The sequence below is a fragment of the Bactrocera tryoni genome, chromosome 2 (assembly GCF_016617805.1).
Source record: "Bactrocera tryoni isolate S06 chromosome 2, CSIRO_BtryS06_freeze2, whole genome shotgun sequence".
NCBI lineage: Eukaryota > Metazoa > Arthropoda > Insecta > Diptera > Tephritidae > Bactrocera > Bactrocera tryoni.
This window is the reverse complement of record NC_052500.1, coordinates 85,345,596-85,368,018: the sequence shown is the minus strand read 5'-3', so window position 1 is coordinate 85,368,018 and position 22,423 is coordinate 85,345,596. Positions and strand designations below refer to the sequence as shown.

The following is a 22,423-nucleotide window of genomic DNA, read 5'->3' as shown; positions in this document are numbered from 1 at the left end:
ATAAATTTTTTGATATTTTACTGAATTAGTGTGATTTAATATGCAAACTCATTACTTTTTCAACGCTCTCTCGATTAGCAAGAATTTGCTCTTTAGTTGTATTGTCAGTGCAGGACATTGACATTTTGCCATTTTGTTTAGTCGTCAGCTTTCTTGCTCTTTACTTTATACTGTCGTTCTCACGATTTCTGTTCCGTTCGTCTATTTCTTTTGCTGTTCGTATCTTCGTATCCCAACCGCCTGTTTGACGGAAAAAAGACATACTCGTATGTAATATTTATTATAATAAACAAAACTGAGCGTTCGGTTTTTTCTCACTGGTAATGTGTATATTATTTGCAATTCACTCTTTAACTCTGAATATAATTTAATCAATACAAATAGACATAAATAAATGTATCTACATATATGTACATATGTTGATCTCTTCATACCAGCTTTTACATTGATATAGGTAGGTATATACTTACATATATACATAGATATGTGTTCAAATGCATACATACATGTAAATGGAGATGTTTATTTAAATATGTACATACATACGTACTTTTGTTCACAATGCCTCTTCACAGTTTCAATGTGTATACAGCTTGTTACGCATTAAACAAAAGAAACGATAAATTCGAGAGCGAGTTAGTGATAATAGACATACATACATACTCACGTACGCATATGTAGGATAGTTTTTTTTACGGAAATTCGTATTCGCTTTCTTAACAACTGCTCAATAAAAGATTTGTAGGGAAACATTGCCTAATTTATGTATAATTTGAACTGCATTAAATAACATCCAATACAAAAATATGGCAAAAAAATTAAAAACGTATTTGACAAATAAGTAACATAAGAAAGCTAATATTACTTTTATATGTGTGGTTGTAGATTCACACGTTCGTATGTTTTAATATATTAATGCTCTTCTTAACTCATAGCTTTCTCTTAAATTGTGAAATGTACATACACATACTATGTATGCTTATAGTATATTTTTGCAATCCTTTAAATCATGTTTCTGTCACTCTCTTTACCACACGCGCAATAATAATTGACTTGGATTCGAAATTAAGAAAGAGCTCATTTGCAATCCGTTTTTAAGTTTAAATATTTAAAAAGAGTTACAAATTTCCAATGTCATTGAAAATATTTTGCAGAGAAACGCACTGAAATTGTTCGCATTTGATTGTTATAATGCATATGCTCTTTGTTCTCTTGTTTATCGACTTTTAGCCAATTCTCAACTGCAATAGTCGCCACTATCTCCAATATTCGTTATTGACTTCGATCTTTTCCTTCTTCGTAAGAAAATACATACATACATACTTATCTATTTGTATCATTTTAGCTCTGTTGGTCTGGTTTGTTTCTTCATTCTAGCGCATACGACTTTTTTTCATTAACTTGTATTGCCTTGTACTGTTTTGTATTGTGTAGGTCGTTCGCTGTCTTTTGAGATAAACGACTTTTACTGTACATTTCCCTCATTTATTTGTAAAGGTTTTATTATCAAGCGTTGAATAATTTATTTCCTCTTTTACTTTCATACCCTGATCATTAACTTGTTACTGCCATAGTATATGTAGGTACTATTATAGAATTAAACTAATTTATACATTATTTCGTTAATAAATGAGGCCTATAAAATAATCACCAAAATGATTATATACATATGTATACAACTTTTTTTTATTAAGGTTTCTGACATCCTGGCCAATGCATGACAAATATCTATCTTGGCCGATCTCAATTACAAAATGATAAATTGAGTTATGAGTGGTATAATTTTTTGATTTGTATACAGTTGGGCTATCCTCTAGAAAGGCTTTTTTGTTCGCATGTATTTTGGGTATTTATACATTCTTATACCAGAATTGATAAATAAGAATAACCGTGCGATTCTGTACTGTGACACAGTCCCAAATCTCTAAATTTGAGATTTTTAGCTAGAGACAATTTTTGAGACTTGAGACGATTTTGCTATTCTGTAAGTGACAGTCCCAAATTCTATTACATTTTATTATTCAGAGATGTTCTTACACTTGAATGAAAATAAATATGTCGATAACAAATATTAAATTTTCTATAACATAGTCAAAAAACATAATTATCAATAAAAATAAAAATATTTCTTCACTTTGTTTCATAATATTTACGAAGTTTATGTAAAATTGATTTATTTTTAACCTTTTCGTGTTTAAGTTTCTTACAAAATATAAAAAAACGACAATCCATTAATATCTATGATGATCTCTATCCAATATATTCAAAATGGCAGACAAGAGTTCTTTTTCGTTTTGTGACCTGCTAACTACCAGGTCTCAAATTTGAGGCAATATTTTGAGACTAACTCTAGAGACTGTTTAGTGAATAGCAACTAGTCACAAATTGAGACTTTACCTCAGAATGTCTCAAATAGAGACTAGAGACTGGTTACAGAATCCCGCTATAAAATTGATTTTGAAGAATGTAATAGCATAATTATTTAAAGATGTAGTGAATTCTTAACTCTGCAATTGTATGTAATTTAGGATATATTCAAAGATTTAGTTCATAAAACGTAAATAATTAAATTATAAAAAAAATGAGTGGTTGTATTTTTTTCATCAGCGTAGCTAATCGCGGATATGTTTTTCAGAAAATTTTCGAGAACTTTTTCCACAAAATCAAGTCGTATGTCATGGATAGCACTTCTAAAGATTGAAGAGAGCCTTGTTTATTACTGAAGATCAATGACTTCAAATAAACTCCCAAGAAGTAGTCTAATGGCGTTAAATCACAATTTCTTGGAGGCGATTCAATGGCACAATTAGTTGAAATATAAAATTGCAAAGTTTTCTCCCAATAATTCGGCTGTTGTACGTGCTGTGTGGCACTTAGCCCCGATTTGTTGGAATCAGATGTTGCTAAGATTAACTTCTTGAATTGCGGCCATAAAAAGTTGGTTATCCTCGATCTACATACATATATCGCTCTTCATTTCGAAAGAAGTACGGCCGATGATTCCACCAGACAAAAAACCATACCAAACTGACAATTTAGGTGAATGTAATGGTTATTCAAGAATAATTTGTGGATTTTCTTCGCACTAGAAGCGAGAGTTTTGTTTATTTACTGCACCATTTAAATGAATCAGACCTTATCGGAGAAATGATTCTCTTAAAAATCGTTATCATTTTCAAGTCGTTCCAAGCAAATTCAGCAAATTGTCTAATGGCTTCAGTTCTTGAGTGAGAACAATTTTATACGGATGCAATACCAAATCGTTTCTCAAAATCCGCTAGGTTGTGGTTTGAGACAGTCCTAATTCTTGAAAGCGTTTTGGAATAGAGACTTGCCTGAACAGCATCAATATTTTCATTACTTCGAGCGGTTCTTTATCTTATTGGAACTTGAAGATTATGTAAAGAAATTTTCAACAATTCGACGAATAGTGAGCGCACGAAAAGTTGGAATTGAAGAACGATTATTTTGATAATAAAATTTAATTATTTGTAAACGTTGTTCTTGCGTATATCCTTCCATGAAAAAATTGTAAACATTACTGAATACAATGAAAAAAATTTACAGATCGTGACATATTAAAGATTGCCGAAACGACAATAAGAAATCATATAATCCCATTTGGAAAGCTCGGTACATGAATTTTTCGAATGTTTGCACCTGTTACCCTGTGCTACTAAAGCAATTTATATAAAATTTGTTTTTTTAAATTAAAAATGCAGTACTTGATTCCGAAATCTATATAAAATTTAACTAACTCCATAGCTGCAAAACCACAAAAATGCATATATTTTTCAATTTGTGGAAGTCAATATCCGGATGGAAAAAAAATTACGGGAATGTGTAAATTTACTCGTTTTTTTCTGGGTATTAGACTGAACCACTTTTGTTCGAGAGTTTGAGTAGTAAGTGAAAAAGCAATTTCTCCGATTTTCGAAGAGTATATTATCTTGACTGAAAGATGTTAGTTATACACTATTAAAATAAGAGGAAATTGTGAATGATGTCATATTTTTATAGTAGTATAAGTAAGCCCAATTTCTAAATTCAAAAGCAAATATTTTGATTTCGGAGGCTTATGACTCAATCTCCCAAAAACACTATTAATATACCCCAGAGCTTTGTCAAGTGTTATAAAGTCGTAAATCTGTATTCGTTATAATACATATAAAAAATATATTTAGATTAAAAAAAAAATGACTCTCCTAATAAAGTAATATACATATTTGGTTAACAAGGAGGAGTCTTAATCATAATGGGAAACTAAAAGGAACTATAACATAATAGTACAATAATTTGCCTTTGATTAATCACTGTTTTTCGTTTATATATAATATATAAATAAAAGGTTTTCTTGTTAAAAATATGTTTGAATAAAAATGTTGCTTATCGAAAATATTGCAAGAAATAAAATCGAATTACACTTGAATATGAGAGAAACAAAATTCATGACCCACTTTGCTTACGTTTTTTCCACCATCCATGACCCACTTTCTGTAAACGACGGAGCGCTAAAGAGTATTGCGGTGTTATAAGTTAGTTTAAACGCGCATATATAGATATTCTCTCGCAAATTTTCTCTCTGTACAGCAAGTACATACCAGTGCTATCATCTCATTTCAGTAATAACTGCAACATACCAGACGACATTGTTATGGGTATTACGCTATACTGGCAGGTTATATGAGTAACCAGCTAATGTCTATTCATACATAGTGTATTACATATAATTATAACTGTCAAATAAGTTAAGAGAAGATGTTTTAAATCGGCATAAATAACACATTTCTTCAAAAATGTGTTTTGCTACAAGTTTAATGGTTTATTTCACCCAATCAATGTTTATAACAACTTAAATAATAAAAAAGTAATCCAATTGCAAATACATATGTATGTACATAAGTATATTCCATATTTTTATACCCTGATATATTAAGTTTGCCACTACGTTTGTAAAATTCAGAAGGAAACGTTTGAAATCCCATACATATATGTATATGTATTTACGTGATCAGCGTGACGAGCTAAGTCGATTTAGTCCGTCTGTCTGTATATACGCGAAGTTTTTGAGATATCGATTTGAAATTTGCACACGTTCTTTTCTTCTCAAAAAGTTGCTCATTTATCGGAGTCGCCGATATCGGACCACTATCAAGCTGCCATGCAAACTAAACGTTCGGATTTAATTTAGTACCGTCAAAAAAGATGGGGCTGAAACTGCGCTCTGCTCTATTTACTAAATATACATATGTATGTATATGTACATACATAATGATCAGAATTATTAGTAATTTTTTTTAGAATATTTCGCTAGACCACGGCATATAGTACAAGAATATTTTATTTAAAGGATATTTTTTTTTTAAATAAAGCTTTGAGACTATTTCCGTAGAGCTCACATGACATACAAGTATCGCAAATTATTTTGCTTTTTGGATTTGATTCATTGCATGTTTCACACGTTTTGGATTGTTTTACCAATAAGAAAAAATTAAACCTAGACGGTTCTCGTGACTTTTTTTATGCCAAAGACTCCGCTGATTTCGTTCCGCAACCACGGTATTCGGATTTGGTTCTGTGCGACTTATGGATATTTAGAAAATATTATACAATGTGGCCACGCCTTTTTAACATAATTGAGGAGATAAAACCTGAATCGAAGAATGTGTTGAAGGCTATACTGGAAAAAGACTATTTCGAATGTTTCGAAGACTGGAAATAATCAAAATTGGTGGTCTTTTGGTAAAATAATCAGCTAGCGAACTAAAGTAATTTTTTTACTAACGTTTTTATTAACATATTTAAAATAAAATCATATTGGAGTTTATTTATACTTAACTTACATATACATATATTTCCCGTTAGTAGTAATTAGTACTATGTTCTATTATAAGTACTATTGATACTTTTTCAATTGCATAGCTGTACGCTCAACATAGAGAAGTAATTTTTGTAGTTATAGACAATGCCGTTGACGGTTTTGCTATTTCAGTCGACTCTGACCTACTGGCATCGTTTCGTATAACATTTGTGTTTACATAAATATGCATATGTGGTACCTACGTGTACGTACAGATATTAATTTAAGTTAAAAATGCGAATGCTCATATTATTTACTTTGGCGATAAGTTGCTTTCTGAATTTTGTTTAGTTATAATATGTATATATTATAAAAAATGTTGCGGATCTATTCAGTTCCGTGAGAAAACAATAATTATTATATTTTCCTATTGATATTTATGTTAAATAATTCAATTTTCATAACTGTCCTCCAGAATTAAAAAAATATCAGCAACAGAACTGACCACTGCAATCGTTATCAGTTAACATGGTGTGTATGATAAGATAGTAAACTCATAGATATCCCAATTTATACATACTTTAAGAAAAATGATCAAGAAATATTTCGTGGCCTTACCGTTTTATCCTTACTTTGTTTTATGTTGCATATTGTTAAACATATTTAATCGGGTACCATTGCTCTAATGAACGCTGCATTTTCGGTTTGCACCAATCACCGAAACACGTTGCGCGAAAATATTTGTCCTGACTTTCCAGGTGCTCGGAGACAGCTAAGAACGCCCTCTACCGAATTCAGTCGGTGCGCGCACGCTCCGAAATACAGTCGCGGCGGAAGAAAATTAGTCCTATTACTTTCCGGACAAGCCCTGTATTCTCGCAATATATTGCTACAGACTATAATAGTTTTGTTCCTATCGAGATACACATATATAGAATTATATAAGAATATCTACATATACATATAAATCCTCATTATGAGACGAGTCGACCATAATTAAAATATCTTGATGGAACCGGGTATTAGCACCATAAGAAGGTCGGTATTGTAGATAAGCGGAATCGGACCATTGACACTACTTGGTGAAAACACCGCCCATCCAACTCGCTAAATAAATATATCAGGAACCTTACCTGTAAAATATGAAATGGTGCTTAATTGGAATCGTTTAAAAACCGGATAGTGGGCTTGACACCACCCATGTCTCAGACATGACTCGACTTTTTCAACCAAGTGTAGAGCATAATAATCATGATATATATATATATTATATATATAATAAATAAAGGAATTTATGTTTTAATTGTAATATAAGTTAATAAGAACAATTTTTATGCTATTGCAACCCATCTTACAACATATTGACTTTAGAATGATAAATGAATGATTGCATAAAAATGGTCTGGCCAGCTGAAATATTTTACGGTGAAAATAACCACTGCAAGAAGACAATGATGGAATGATGGAAACATAGGAACAGACTCTGTACACAATGAAAACAAGAAAACCATTTAAGTATTGAATAAACGCCAGTAAAACAAGTAAGAAGGACTAAGTTCGGGTGCAACCGAACATTCTATACTCATGCAACTTCCCAGAACCAAAGAGAGGGAAATATCTCAAGGTGCAAAGCGTCAGGCAGAGGATCGAAATCCATATATATATATATATATATATACAAGAGTATAGAATGTTTGGTTGCACCCGAACTTAGTCCTTCTTACTCGCCAGTGGGCGTGATTGCATTTTGATTTAGCGCATTTTCGCACTATAAAATATTTAGGTGCTCTTTGCTACTGCAATCACCTGGTTATTACAGGTTTTCGGTTAATGGCGATTTGTGAGCGTGGTAATGGTCCGATTACGCCCATCTACGAATTCTGCCTTACTTCCGCCAAGGATGATGTTTGCCAGGTTTAGCGAGTTATTACAAGTTTTACTTAATTTACAGTTTGCACGGACGGACGGACTGACATACATTCACTTGGATTTCAATTCGTCTCACCTCCTGATCATTTACATGTGTATGCATATGTATATACAAAGTGCTTTCTAAAGTACACAGTACTTTAAAGAAAACAGAACAAATGTTTTTTTCGGCAAAATCAATTTATTTTATTCAAAATAGTCTCTTTCTGCTTCAATACAGCTTTTTGAACGGTCCAAAAGCATGTCGAACGAGTGTTTTAGCTCGTTGGCCGGTATGACCGCCAATATGCCGGTGCAAGCCTTTTGAATGTCCTCTACATCTGCATCCGAAAAGGAAAAAGTTGCACGGGGTCACATCAGGTGAATATGGGGAGTGGTTAATGGTTAAAATGTAATTTTTGGTTAAATAATCGTCCTTCGAATTTTTGGTCGTCAGTCAATTTGTGCGGAACAAACCGTACACAAACCTTTCGTAAGCTCAAATGTTCGGTCAAAATGCAATAAATCGGTGTTTTGGAGATGTTCAATTCTATTTCCATACATTTCAATGATGATTTCGGCTGATTTTTGATAAATTCACGCCCACATGTTGATTGTCATTTATGTCCTCACGATCACTTTGAAAACGTTGAAACCACTCGTGCTACGGGATAGGCAATCATCGCCATAAACTTATTTCATCAATTGAAACGTTTCGGTAAAAGTTTTACCAATTTTAAAACAAAATTTAATGTTGGCTCTTTCTTCGAAGCTCATTTTCGCACCGATAACACAAACATACTGACACTTAAAACGCAAAAACTTCACTTCCAATCTATGAAATGTCTCACTGGACAATCGATAAAGATAGCAGACTCTAACGCACCAGTCGTCAGTATAGATGGCCCCTCCAGGGGGCGCTAGAGTCAAAAAGTACTGTTTACTTTGGAAGGCACCTTGTATAACTCTATATCTAACTCGACTAGTTTTTGGTGAACAAAACTACATTATACTCTGTATAAAAACATATGTATTACATACCCTTTAGAAAACGAAAACGGTTATATACATATATTTATTACTGTATTTTTCTTTATGTCTAAAATATCTACAATGTAGAATACAAAAGACAACTTTCAAACACATGTCAATTAGTGAATTTGTAGTAGTGAATGGGCGCAAAACACTAATTTTTACTTCCGAATCACATAATACTAATGAAATTGTTTCGTTATTGTGTTAAAAATTGACAGCAGTAATCGTTGCATTATCCTCGAAGATTACTATATTGAATAATAAAATCCAATTTTTTTCAAAAAAAAAAAATGTTTTATGTTATCCAAAGAACTTTTCAGCCCACCTCTAAGATATTTATATCTGACTCAGTAACAACGGTTTTAGTTATATTTTTTTACGTTATTCCTTAACTAATAAGTTATTTATTGAATCTATCTATTTTTCTCTCTCTTATAGGCTTGGCCCATGTGATTTACCAGATTCGTGGGCACCAAACACAATTAATAGCATCAACAATATTACTAGTATCGTTGCAAATAGTAGAGACATCTCATCGTTATCAGCAGTCACAAAAAATTCATCAAACACGGCTGTCCCTCTTAATATTGACAACAATATTAGCTCGAATATTGTGTTCTTCAAGAACCAAAGTAGTCCAACTACAACTGCCATTCAACCGACCACTTCTTTCGGCTTTTCACCAACATCAACGGCAAGAGCAACAACATCAACCACTTCCAGTCTTATATACAAGGTGCCTCTCTCATCGCCAGCCGCCGCTACAGCCGCTGTTACTGTTTCACCAGCCAGCATTGGTAGTGTAGTAACGTCTTTAGGTGTGGGTCTGGTACCCTCAATACCGACGTGTGCGTCCCTTACTGGAACGAGTGCCGGTGGAACTGGAGCTGTTGCTGGTGTACTGTTATCAAGCCCAATATCAGCTGGTGACAGTAGCAATAGTATTAGTATTTCGGGTCAAAAAACAATTACAAATTATCAAGTAAACAACGTCAATAATAACGCAAATAACACCGGCAATACCAGCGTTAGAAGTCTAACACTTCCATTGCAGCAACAACAACTACAATTGCTACAACAAAACGGCTTATTGCTACATAACAAACAGAACAACCAAAACAACAATAACAGCTCTTTAGTGAATAATAACCACCATAAAAATAGCAACAACTTTAATTTAATACTGCGACAGAAGGCTGCAGCAACTGTAAGTTTAGCCGCCGCACTGCAAAATTCAATCACCATGAATGCGGTGGCTTCGCCAATCTCAAACAACCCAGCGACGCCGACTCGAAAAATTAGAAGAAAAACTGATCCGAAAGCCAATTTGGTAGGTAATTTTCTTATTTCAAATTATTTTCAGCAATGCGTTAAAAATACTTTTTCAAGAAAATTGTAAATTATTCGAGGACTGCTCTATAAGTACTTAACCTACAAAAGAACAACAAAATTATTGAAAACAAATTTTTAGTTCGATATACGTATTTCACCCAGCGAGCCTCCCATTTCTTTAACCTATCAGAAAAATACTTTGTCTGTAGTTCTATGAAAAATTCCTCTGTGGTGGCATTATCGATACGTCATTCGACTAAAATTTCTGCCTACCGAGTGACTTTTTCAAATCCATGTATCGTCAATTGTCACGAAATGACGCGGAAACTCGCAATACCAAATAAACAGCTTCAAACACTTCTGTAAAGACATTTCACGGTTAGCCATGTTGGTGAACTTTAGCAACCCGGCACCCATGGCGTCAACTCTTGCAACAGGTTGCTACAGTGTATAATAGGTTTGTTCAACTAATGGGTGTATGTATCACCTAAAACGGATTGAGTTAGATATAGGGTAAGATATATATATATATATATGTATATATAAAGGAGCATGATGACGAGACTAGTTGAAATCTGGGTCCGTGCAAGCCGTTACTTGAGTAAAAATTGAGATATCGTAATGAAACTTGATATATATGTATGTATATGTTCCTTGGCGAATAAGTAAGAATGAGTTCGTAGATGGGCGTAATCGGCCCACAAAACGACATTAGAAGAAGGACAAAATTAAGATATAGAACAGTAATTTGGCACACAGGATCGCAATAGTGTGCCTTCTACCTGTGGGTTAAAATTGTTTGAAAGAATGGGCTTGGCTAGGCCCTCTAATAGGCTTAGTGTACATGTCTCCTAAACCATTTAAGCCAAAATAACAAAATTTTCTTAAGATAAATTCTATAAGAAAATGAATGAAATCGGATCATAACCCAGAGACAGAGACATTAAATTTTACCATCGAGATGGTATCAGACACCTTTATAAGAGCCAGCTATGTATTCATGTTCAAAAGTTTCAGTTTAATAACATACAGAAAATAGTACAGAGAAAAATAATTGTATACATTTTAAGAGAATTGTAGGGTTTTTATTTTGTAAGTTTAAACATTTAAAATTTTGAAATATTTAAAAGCTAATAAAATATTATATCTATATATAATTATATATTTTAAAACTATAAAATATAAATGTTTTATATAACTAATACTTATATTGTTATGAAATAATCTAGCCGCAATCACAGATTAATAAATGTAATAACGAGAAAAGGCGTCGCGAATTGGAAAACAATTATATCGAGCAATTGTCCGAGTTTTTACAACTCAACAAACGCGGTGATACAGCCTCAACGAAACCAGACAAGGCAGCAATATTGAACCAAGTAGTGAAAACGGTAAGTAAATTTTCAAACATCTTTTTAATACATATAATTGTGTATGTACATATGTAGATACAAAGCTTAGACCCTTATAACTCGTGGCCCTGAAAAGTGAGCCAAATGTAGTCTTCAGTTATATATTTTGTTCAAATAACGTTATTCGGAAATCTCTTTTTTATGTTTTAGTGTTTTCCTTAAAATGCATGATTTGCATCGACCATAAATCAGTTGGCAAAATGACTTGTGGTGGTAGTAAGAAATAAGCAAATATTTTAAATTTTTAAATGAATTCAAAATGTTGATGTTAATAAAAAAATGTTTTAAAAGAGAATGCGGTTGATTCGAGCAAGGAAATATTCTATGGTGGTTGGTAGTCATGCAAACTTACAAGGTGTCAGCTCGAGGCTCGTTCATACAGGATACTTTTATTGCGACAACTTGTAATTTGTAGACGAGATAGTGATGAGTAAAGATGAATGGAAGATAAGTTCCCGCTAATGTGCAACAAAAGCTTTCACGTTCAGGCCTTCAGTTTAACTTTATACTCTTGCAACCAGCTGCTACAGAGTATTATAGTTTTGTTCACCTAACGGTTGTACGTATCACCTAAAACTAATCGATATAGGTATAGGGTTATATATATATAAATATAAATGATCAAGATGACGAGAAAAGTTGAAATGTCTGTCTGCCCGTCCGCCCGTCCGCCCGTCAGTGCAAGCTGTAACTTGAGTAAAAATTGAGATATCTTGATGACACTTGGTTCGTAGTTGGGTCTAATCGAACCACTCCCACGCCCACAAATCGCCATTAACCGAAAACATATAAGGTGCCATAACTAAGCACTAAATTAAGATATAAAGCTGTAATTTGGTACAGAGGATCACAGTAGAATGGGACACCTGTGAGAAATTATTTTTAAAAAAGTGGCCGTGGTCCCGACCTCTAACAGGTTTAACGTACATATCTCCTAAACCACTTAAGTTACAGAAACCAAATAAGAACTTCTACTGACAGTGTGAATATAGATGTAATCGGAGGATAACTCCTTAACAACCACGCCTACTTCCCATATGCACACTTTTAATTTTCAAGTTTTCACAAATAATGCCTTTAGTATGTGCCACCTTACGACCAAACATTTTCTAAATCCAATAAAAACTGTTCAAGCCCCTGGGTACCGAATATTTAGACTCCGGTACTTATAGTTGACTTTTGGTCGAAATGTCTGAAAATGTGATATATGTATATAACTGAAATTAAGGGATAATCATTCTCTTATAATGGTATGTCTGTATGTCAAAAATGGGTTTAATGGGACCAATAGTTCATTTAACCCCCATATACTTAATATATGGATATTCGAACTTCCGGGTGACTTTGAACCACATACATATATCGGCCAATTTGTGAGTTATGAAAATAAGAGAGCGAGTTTCGCTCGTAACAGTGTATGTTTGTGCCCAAAATAGATAAATTTGAGCGAAAACTTGTAACTAATATCAGGACTTTCGAACATCCGGCTAACTTTACTTTAAATCAATGGTTCCCAAACTTATTTTGTCTACCGCCCACTTTGAGAATAAATATTTTTTTAGCGCCCCCATTTTTTCACCTATTTAAAAACCACTATAACTTCAAATTTATTATTGTGACCTACTCGTATATATGTATATTAACGGAGAATTCTAAACGAAACTTTTACTATAACCCGCAACTTGAAATCTGAGCGCAGTAGGTAACATACAACGGCGCTTAGGTCTCAAGTTAACTCTTACGGGCTCCACCTGCAAATAAGAATGATTATTGAAACGCAACTTTATAGTATTAAAACAGAGAATCTTTTATTAAAAATAAAACTAAAATAATCGATCCTTATATAAAAACTAATGTGAAGGATGAATCTGATGCTGTTTAATACGTTTGTTAATATCAGGTTCTAATTTACTCAAGAACAGTCGCAAGTCGCCACGTTCGGTAAGAAGCAAACGATTTCTCTTTTTAGTAAGCAGTGTTTTCACAACACTAAATCCACGTTCACACAAATATGACGATGGGAATGCTATCAAGAATCGTTGAACGATTGACCACAATCCAGAGTACAATTGCGGGATCGGTTTTTGTAGCCAAAATTTTTGAATTTGATTTTTATTTCCTCGTTTGTTGTCAATTCTATAAGTTCTTCTTCCAGCTGAGGTGATATTGCTGTGTTGACATTTGAATACGGATCCAACACCCAGTCTGGTATTTCCAAGTTCAAAATGTCCTGGTATCGTTCGGTAAAGTCAATGTGGAGGTTTTCCAAATGTTGGCAGTAGGCAAACAATTCGTCGTTACTGCATGATAGTGATAAATTCGGAAAATTGTGAAACTCGCGTCTGCCCAGATTCTTTTTGTGTAGAAGTAGTTTGGCTGCGAAAGCAGCAACGACGCTTTTTGTTTTAATTAAATTTAGTTTATCGCCTTGCAGTTGGAGATTCATGTCGTTAAACAATTTATACAGGTCTGTCATGTAAGCTATATCATTCTTTGATGTTATGAGCATGTCTTGCAATTCTGTATCTTTAGTTTCCAAGAACTCTATAACAGAGTCAAACAGGTTGTAAAATCGAGTCAGACAATTGCCTCTTGATAGCCAACGAACTTCAGTATGAAACAACAAACGGTTGAAATCCTCGTCATTAGTAACACAAAGCTGATGAAATAATCTATCATTCAAAGAGCTGTTGCGGATTTTATTGACAGCTTTGATGACATATTGCAGTGATTGAAATAGTTTCTCACTTAAGTTTCTAGCAACTAAATGTTGTCTATGAATAACGCACACCAAGGACATCTGGAATTTTATTTTTTAAGTGCGCTATTAAGCCTTTATGGCACCCTGTCATAGCCGGAGCGCCATCCGTAGCAATTGAAATAATATTTTTCAAAGGAATCTCTTTCTCATCGCAAAACTTTTCCAATATATTGAATATGGTTTCGCCTTTTGTATCGGTCTCTAAATTTCTAGCAAATAATAGTTCTTCACATATTTTCTCATCTTTAATAAACCTCACGTAAGACAACAACAATGCTTCATTAGTTGGTAAAGTGGACTCATCGAGCTGAATTGAGAATTGGCTTGTCCTCAGGTGATCGTACAATGATTCTTCAATGTTTTCAGCCATTTCGTCAATCCGTCTTTGCACAGAATTATTACTCAAAGGAATTTTTCGGATAATATCTGCGGCCGGTTTATGAAGCACGGTAGTTATTACTTCATTTATTGCTGGCAATATTAACTCTTCTGCGATGTTATGTGGTTTGTCTTTTTGAGCAATTAACAAAGAGACATTGTACGAAGCTCGAAGTCCGTCGTCATCTTGCTCAGCAGCCGCCGAAAATAGTTTTGCTACACTTGGCTGAGTATTATGCTTCTTCTCTAGGTCTTGAAAATATGCTACATTCTTGTCTATCTTATCTGGATGCATTTTATTCAAATGATCTTGCAGTCTTGAAGGCTTCATTGCTTCATTCGAAAATGTTTTTAGGCATAGAAGACACAAAGGCGAGGATGGGTTTGTGGGATTTTCAATGAATCCGAATTTAATGTATTCCGCACAGTATTGCCGTCTCTTCTTTTTTACTTCCGACATTGTTTTGCTTTGAGAAATACGTTTAACTTCGCGAGTAGTGTAAAGGAGGCGTAAGTAATGCTCACCTATTGCTCGCAAAACCATAAATGAATATAAAATAAATATTACATTGTGTATATAGGAATGCTTAAGCACAATTATTATATAGTAGTCCAAAAATATGAATTCTTATTTTTCCTAGAAATACATTTGTAAAAAAAGGATCTTTCTCCTTTTCGTATTATCTTATTTTTTCCAGAAATACATTTGTAAGAAAGGATAAAGATCCTTTTTTTATTTTCCACATAAAAGATTTAAGGAGTTCAAAAGCTCAAAACGTGCGCTACATCAGCTACCTACCCGACGTCATTTCGCAAGTGATAAAATGAATTATTCAAGAGCTCAAAGCATGCGCTACATCAGCTCGAACCTACATACATACCTACCCTACACCTTTGCGCAAATGATTATATTATGATAGCAAATGCCCGATCCTCCCATACAGATTTGGCAATTGCAATAGCAATACGTTTGATAGTTAGTATTCTATAAATTCTATCCTGTAGAGATGCCCCGTTATGAAACGGAGCGACCGATTGACATAATTTTAATTTTTTCTATATTCAATAAAATAGGACAGATACATATGTATATGAACTACGCGGAGAGAAATATAGAACCGAGTTTGAGCAATCTTTTAATTCATATTAGTTGATGTTCACAAGTTGTTGTTGAGAGTCGAGAGCTCATGTAGTCGTTGTCTAAGACGCCTCCTAGCTAAATAAAATTACAAATAACCCCCCAGACCTCTACACTACGCCCCCATTTTCTTTCTGGGTCTCTTACCGCCCCCCTTGACACCTGCAGCGACCACAAGGGAGCGTTATCGCTCACTTTGGGAAACACTGCTCTAAATAATTAGTTTTATACCTTAAATTATTTCCCTGACTTTGATTCTTGCAAGTTGCAAGAGTATAAAATGTTCGGTTGCACTCGAAATTAGCCCTTCCTTACTTGTTCAAATTACATTGATCAAGCGTTATATTCCGCTTGTTATACAATTTTTACTCAGAATCTATATTATGATTTGCTTAACTTCACCAAAGAAAAATGTAAACAATTATAAATAATACATGAACATAAATAAATATAATTCTCTAAAATTATATAATTAAAAGATATATACGTATTATTAAAAACTCATATGTAAACAAGTAAGGAAGGACTAAGTTCGGGTGCAACCGAATATTTTATACTTTTGCAATTTGCAAGAATCGAAACCTGGGAAATACCTTAAGGGGTAAACCGTCAACCAGAGGATCGGAATCCAAGCAATTATATATGTATATAGTTGACCTTATCTAACTCGAATCACCATAACCCACAAAAAACTTCGAGTTATGGAAGGAAATTTGTATGAAGTTTGACTTCTATTACCAATTCAAGAGTTTGAGTTATGCATGTTCAACTCTATGTACATATATATATGTATATAATAATATTATATAACACATACCCTGACCGATATATTCAACAAAAGGTTTGTTAGAACAACGGAAACCTTTATATATGTGTAAGCAGTAGATGGGAGTTGAGTCGATACTGCCGACCCGTTTTTATCTATTTTAAAACTAAAACTGCCTTCTATTAACATGCCACATGCCAATTATATGGAGTAAAGTCACCCAGATGTTATGTGTTTCTTATATGAAGGCTAGGTTATGTTTTCGTCCAATTTTATTCATTTTAGGCACAAAGATACACTGTTTCAGTAAAACACGTTCTCTGATTTTCATAGAGATAACTCACATGCTGGCCGATATATGCGGTATAAATTCACTAGGAAGTTTGAAAATCATTGTGTAAGGTATACGGGAGGTAAGGGAAGTATTGACTCGATTCAATCCCTTTTTGACACACAGACATACCATTGTCAGGAAAATACTATTCCTGAATTTGAATTATTCCATATATCTCACACATTGACCGATATTTTGCAGTTTTATTCGGATTTGGACAATTTTTGGTCATATGAAAGAGAGCCTCATCGGCAAAGACGATTTTCTTTAAAAAAAATCGTTATCGTTTTCAAGTTGTTGTTGTTGTTGTTGTCTTGGAAGCGAAAAATAGCAATATTCAGCAATACTTACCTGAAGGGTAGCAATATTTTTATATCTTCGAGCGGTTCTTTGTCTTATTGACACTTGAACAATATGTAAACTCTTGCTTCTATCTTTTCATGATGAAATTGTAAAAAAATACTAAATACAATGAAAAAGGTATACAGATCATGACATATGGATTGATGACACTTGGAAATCATATCATCCCTATTGGAAAACCCTATAGTATAATGTTAACCAATTATTTTTGTAAAACATCGTTTTTCTTCCTACATCAAAAACACATCGCTTGAATTAAAATAACAAAATACTATAAATTATTATTTTTTATTAAAAAAATGTCAGTTCCAATTTGCTTTCTTAAAAGCCGCTGTACTCTCGCAATCATGAATGTCCTACTAAGAAAAGGCACCCAAGTGTATTGTATTTCTAAGGGATAAATAGACCCATAATAAACAATGTTGGTGAACGCCGTATATACATGTACATACATATGAATGGTTTTTCTGACATATTCTTGCATAAGTATGATTTAACACATACTTACAGATAGCTTATTTTTTTGCTCACATTCATTGGTTTCGGTGAGCTACACCACCACTGATTTATACTTATCTCAATATTTCTCTACATATATTTTTTTATTCTTCTGAACATGTGCTGATTTATTCTCTCTTCCTCTTTGGCAAATTCAAAAGTTTGTAACAACATTGCAAAATATAATAGGTGAAGAATACAATAAAGGAAACTTAAAAAGACTTTTCCAATCGAATAACAACAAAATGAGCAGATCAACGAACTATGTACATGTGTATGTACATTCGGCTAGGCTTGTTTTGAGTTTTTAGAGGTGCAAAGGTGTTTATTTTTGTTAGCGTTTCTTCTGTTGGCAATATTATTGTGTATTTGTGTATTACATACTTTAACAAAATTTTCGTGTTCATTAGAATATCGTTGGTGTTGAAACTCTAAATTCTTTTTTATTAAGATTGCATATTTTTGCTAGTATTTTGTTTGTTTGTGTATCATTCGATATCATATTAATTTACATTAAACCTAAATTTACATTAAATATCCTCAAGGGACTATCAATTTTATACATATGTACTTGTGTATGTACATATATGTGGGCATAAGTTAAGTTTATATTACACAGTTCTGCAATTCCTCTTTCGCCTTTCAGTTGAACGGATACCGGCTCCCGCAAGCTTTATCCAAAAAGCTCTATTGTTTCATCCATATACTCGTACTATGAGATGCCGGCTACCTAAGCACCATGATCGTCATTGCTCTGGTTCTGCAAGTTAATATGAGAAATTATTTTCAAGCTCATATGGCTGCATATGACATCATTATATAATTTTTGATGTTGTTTTTACTAAACAAAAAGTGGGTTCGAAGAAAATTAAAAATCTCTGCCGACTAGGGTGATATTGTGTAAATAAATTAATAATATTTTTAAGGTTTTATTATTAGACGATTGAATCTAACATTTGCTTTATATCAAATATTTAGTTGTTAAATGTCGAAATGCGGTTGTTCATTAAAATTTCGCAAAGTTTCAAAAAATAAGTAGCATATTACTCATTATGTCTGTTTCATTATCTTCCTATCTGTAGTTATAGTTTCCTCCATAATCACATGTACATACATATATGTATCTACACATGTGTAGTATTTACTTGCATACATATGTATATTTGACGTAATATATAGACTTTAATTACCTTCGCTTCGTGTATACGTCGACTCATTGTCAAAGTTGTCGCCATGATTGTGTTGTATCGTCAGCATTGAATGTATTTCAAAGTTCTCAGTTTGCGATTGTTCGTTGCTTCAACAGTTGTTTTTGCAAAGATATCTCTTATATGGGTTTAATTTTTGATGTTTTTTGTTTGGTAGTGGAGCTTCATGAAGTAGATCTCACTTTGCCTTAGTTTAACATTCGCACTCCCAAACGTTATTATGTTTTAAATCTTCTCTTATTTCGTTTCGTTTCTTCTTGTGTACATGCTGATTCTTTATTTGTTTTTGTTATGATTGCGTTGATCGGTGCAATATTTTTCGTTTTCACAATGTGTGCTTTTCTCTTATTCTTGCATACTATAAAAGTTTAATTCATTCGTTGTAGAGGTTCGAAATCGTTGAGAGCTTGCAGCGGCAAATATAGTAGAAAAGAATCCATTTGCATATATTTGGCACAAAGAGTAGCTAAACAAAAATAATTATAATGATTCTATGAAGGCATAATACAAATTCATTTTATTTAAATTTATACCCAAAGGTTTCTATGACTGGAATTAAACTTAACTATTTTGTACTTTGCAAAAGTAACAAGTTTTTCATAGTCGAGTTGGTTAAGTGTGTGTGTGTGACTCGTGGCCCAGGCAAAGTCTAAAATCGTAGTTTTTTCCAACAGTGGTTGTTCTTCAGAAGGAATGTCAAATTTTTTTTTATGATTTAGCACATGATAAATGTACAATTTGATTTATACTTACTCCATAAATAGTCAAATAATCTTTGCAGAAAGACATACATTCATTCGAACATATATAAACATTTTGTGATCCTTGTACATACGTATGAGAAGATTGCAAATGTGGATCTACTTTAAACGTTTTTTACGGTAAACATTATTTATTTATGTAACTTGTATTAATTTAATGCCTCTTAATTATACATATTTTCTTAAAGTCCAGTTAGATCAATACAATACATTCCACAATAAATTCCTGTCTTGACATTGGCTTATTTATAACTATTCCTATTTTTTCAGTATCGTGAGTTTTGTGACAAGGGCCAAAGCCGTGATATTTCTTCCTCAACGTCGACTACCGCTTCTTCAGCTCTCAATTCGACGACACCTAATAACAACAATAGCAGCTCAACTTGTAAAAGCAACGATAATCGAAATAATACAGCATCTACACGTTGTTTACGATGTGCAACTGACAATTGCTCTATCCATCCAGTACAACAAGGTGACGTTTCATCGACCGAACCCCCATTGCCGGAGCCATCACTGCTTAACGGTCAGGTTCCCGAAATATCTGCCTATTTTGAGGCGTTGGAACATTACCTCTCTTCAGTCGATTGGGTGCTTTTACAAGTCACTGCAGACGGGATAATCGAGTCGTGTACGCAGAATATTCGAGAACTAATCGGCTATGACAAACAGGAACTGTTTCGTAAACCACTATATCAGTACCTACACTCCGGCGATCATGCGAAATTAGATCCAATTATAAATAATATGCCGTATGGGGTTAGCGGAAATGCAACTGGTGACATTGGTTGTGGTAGCGGTAGCCAAAGTGGCTGGAATGATTTGGAAGATGCGAATAGTGGTACAAATTCGCAACATTCAACAGCTTCGTTAGGTCCAGGGAGTGCTAAAACTAAAAGAAATATAGCAGCTAAAGTCCGAATGCTAGTCAAAGATTTGCGTTCGGCTACTCAAACATCTATGACGCACCAAAACGATGCTTTGGATCAGAAAACTGTCGGACAACACATAAACCCCGAAAAATATGAGGAAGTTATGCTGCTAGCAACACCGATGAAAGGTAGGATGTTAGTTGTTTAAGTTTTTCATTTGCTAATTACATAAATTTTAGACGATGGTGATACAACGTCCTCCATATTGTGTTTGATTACCCGTCCCGAAGATGAACCGGCCATACAGCAGATACAACCGCAGGCCATAGAGCATTTAACCTTTAAACTCGACGTACACGGCAAGATACTCAATTTGGATGTAACTGCACTTCGTGAACCCTATCGTCAACATTTGAGTAGTTGGTTGGGACGCCTTTTGCAAGATCTTTGTCATCCGCAGGACTTAAATGCTCTGAAATCTCACTTACGCGAGGTTCAAGAGTCAGCTGCTTCAGTCCATTTGATGAACTCTCCATCATCACACTCACCTGGTGGAACGCCTGCAACACTCATTCATCCTCCCATTGCGAATGTGATGTCACGTCCATTTAGATTGCGTCTCGGCGCACCCGATATTTATGTTCATGTTAAGGCGAATTCACGACTTTTTTTAAATCAGTCGCAAACTGAGGGCGATTATATTATGTCTCTGCAAACATTACTTAACACGGATAACGATATAGGTGGAGGAGGTATAAGTGGATTGAACATCGGAGGTATCGGGAACAGTAGTATGATGCCATCTAGCAGTTTGTCAACAATGTCGCCTAGTCCATCGTTAGTTTCGCCCCTTTCTCTGCCCTTGGACTCACTTGTTAATAACAATTCGTCATGCTCCTCTTCGTCGGCCTCAGCTTTAGCAAGTGTAAGTAGCGGTGTACATATGTTAGGAGGACTAGTTGGAGGTGGTGGTATGCCACCACTCACCACGCAAACTACTAATGTGGGTGGACCACTGATGACTTCAGCTGTTATCAATGGTACAGGGAGTGGTACACAACGTAACAATCCTACTGTGGCAACATCGGCTTCGACTTCGAATAATTCCAATCTGGTCAATTCGTTTACCGCATCGCCTGCTGGACCCGAAGCAACGATTTTCTATAGCTCCGACCCCTTTGATTTTGACTTGGCACATTCCAGTTTTGAAATGGACGCCACTGGTTGGACGGATTCGCGTCCAAACTCCCGCGCTTCTGTTACTACCCCAGTAAGCACTCCGCGTCCACCGTCAGCGGGACATGGTTTCAGTCCGGCAGTATGTGCTTCACCATCGACACCATATCAACTGTCGTCACACTCAGCTGCGAGCTTGCCTTCTCCTCAGTCAAATACAAGTCAGCCGTCATCTGCTGGTCCCGGGGTTAGTGGAGGCCCGTTTGGTTTTGGTTTTCCGGCGTTCGAAACAAGTGATAAAAATATTGATAAAGACCACATGAACGCTAGCATAAACAGCAGTAGCAACATAAGTGGCAATAATTCTGGACCTCAAGGTGGTTCCAGTGGTGCGTTGAGCGGCCCTGCAAATTTACCAAATGGTGGTCCGCCATTACTTACCACTGTTGCTAACATGACCCAACTATCTGCACAGACGAATCCACCCCAACCGGAATCAGAGCGTTTACGGCATTTATTGACAAATAAATCGCATTCAATGACCTCAGGAATGAATCCGACCGATGGTGATAAAGATCATCTTAGCCTGCGCCATAAGGTGAGTTTAGAGTTATATACATAAATGGTCTTTGCTCATAAGATAATATGTAGTTTGTAAGGAGGTTTTATTTATGCGATATT

At 34.4% G+C, this 22,423-nt stretch overlaps 1 protein-coding gene across 10 annotated transcripts in view; it reads left to right on the top strand.

The window, feature by feature from the left end:
* The window catches only part of LOC120769308 (nuclear receptor coactivator 2), a 65,418-nt gene that overhangs the window by 29,741 nt on the left and 13,254 nt on the right, over positions 1-22,423 (top strand). For all 10 annotated transcript variants that reach the window (XM_040096251.1, XM_040096246.1, XM_040096250.1 and 7 more), the window contains exons 3-6: positions 9,182-10,073; positions 11,305-11,466; positions 19,965-20,754; positions 20,806-22,340. In XM_040096251.1, the coding sequence (XP_039952185.1) occupies positions 9,182-10,073; positions 11,305-11,466; positions 19,965-20,754; positions 20,806-22,340 (3,379 nt within the window). The remainder of the gene's footprint in view (positions 1-9,181; positions 10,074-11,304; positions 11,467-19,964; positions 20,755-20,805; positions 22,341-22,423) is intronic.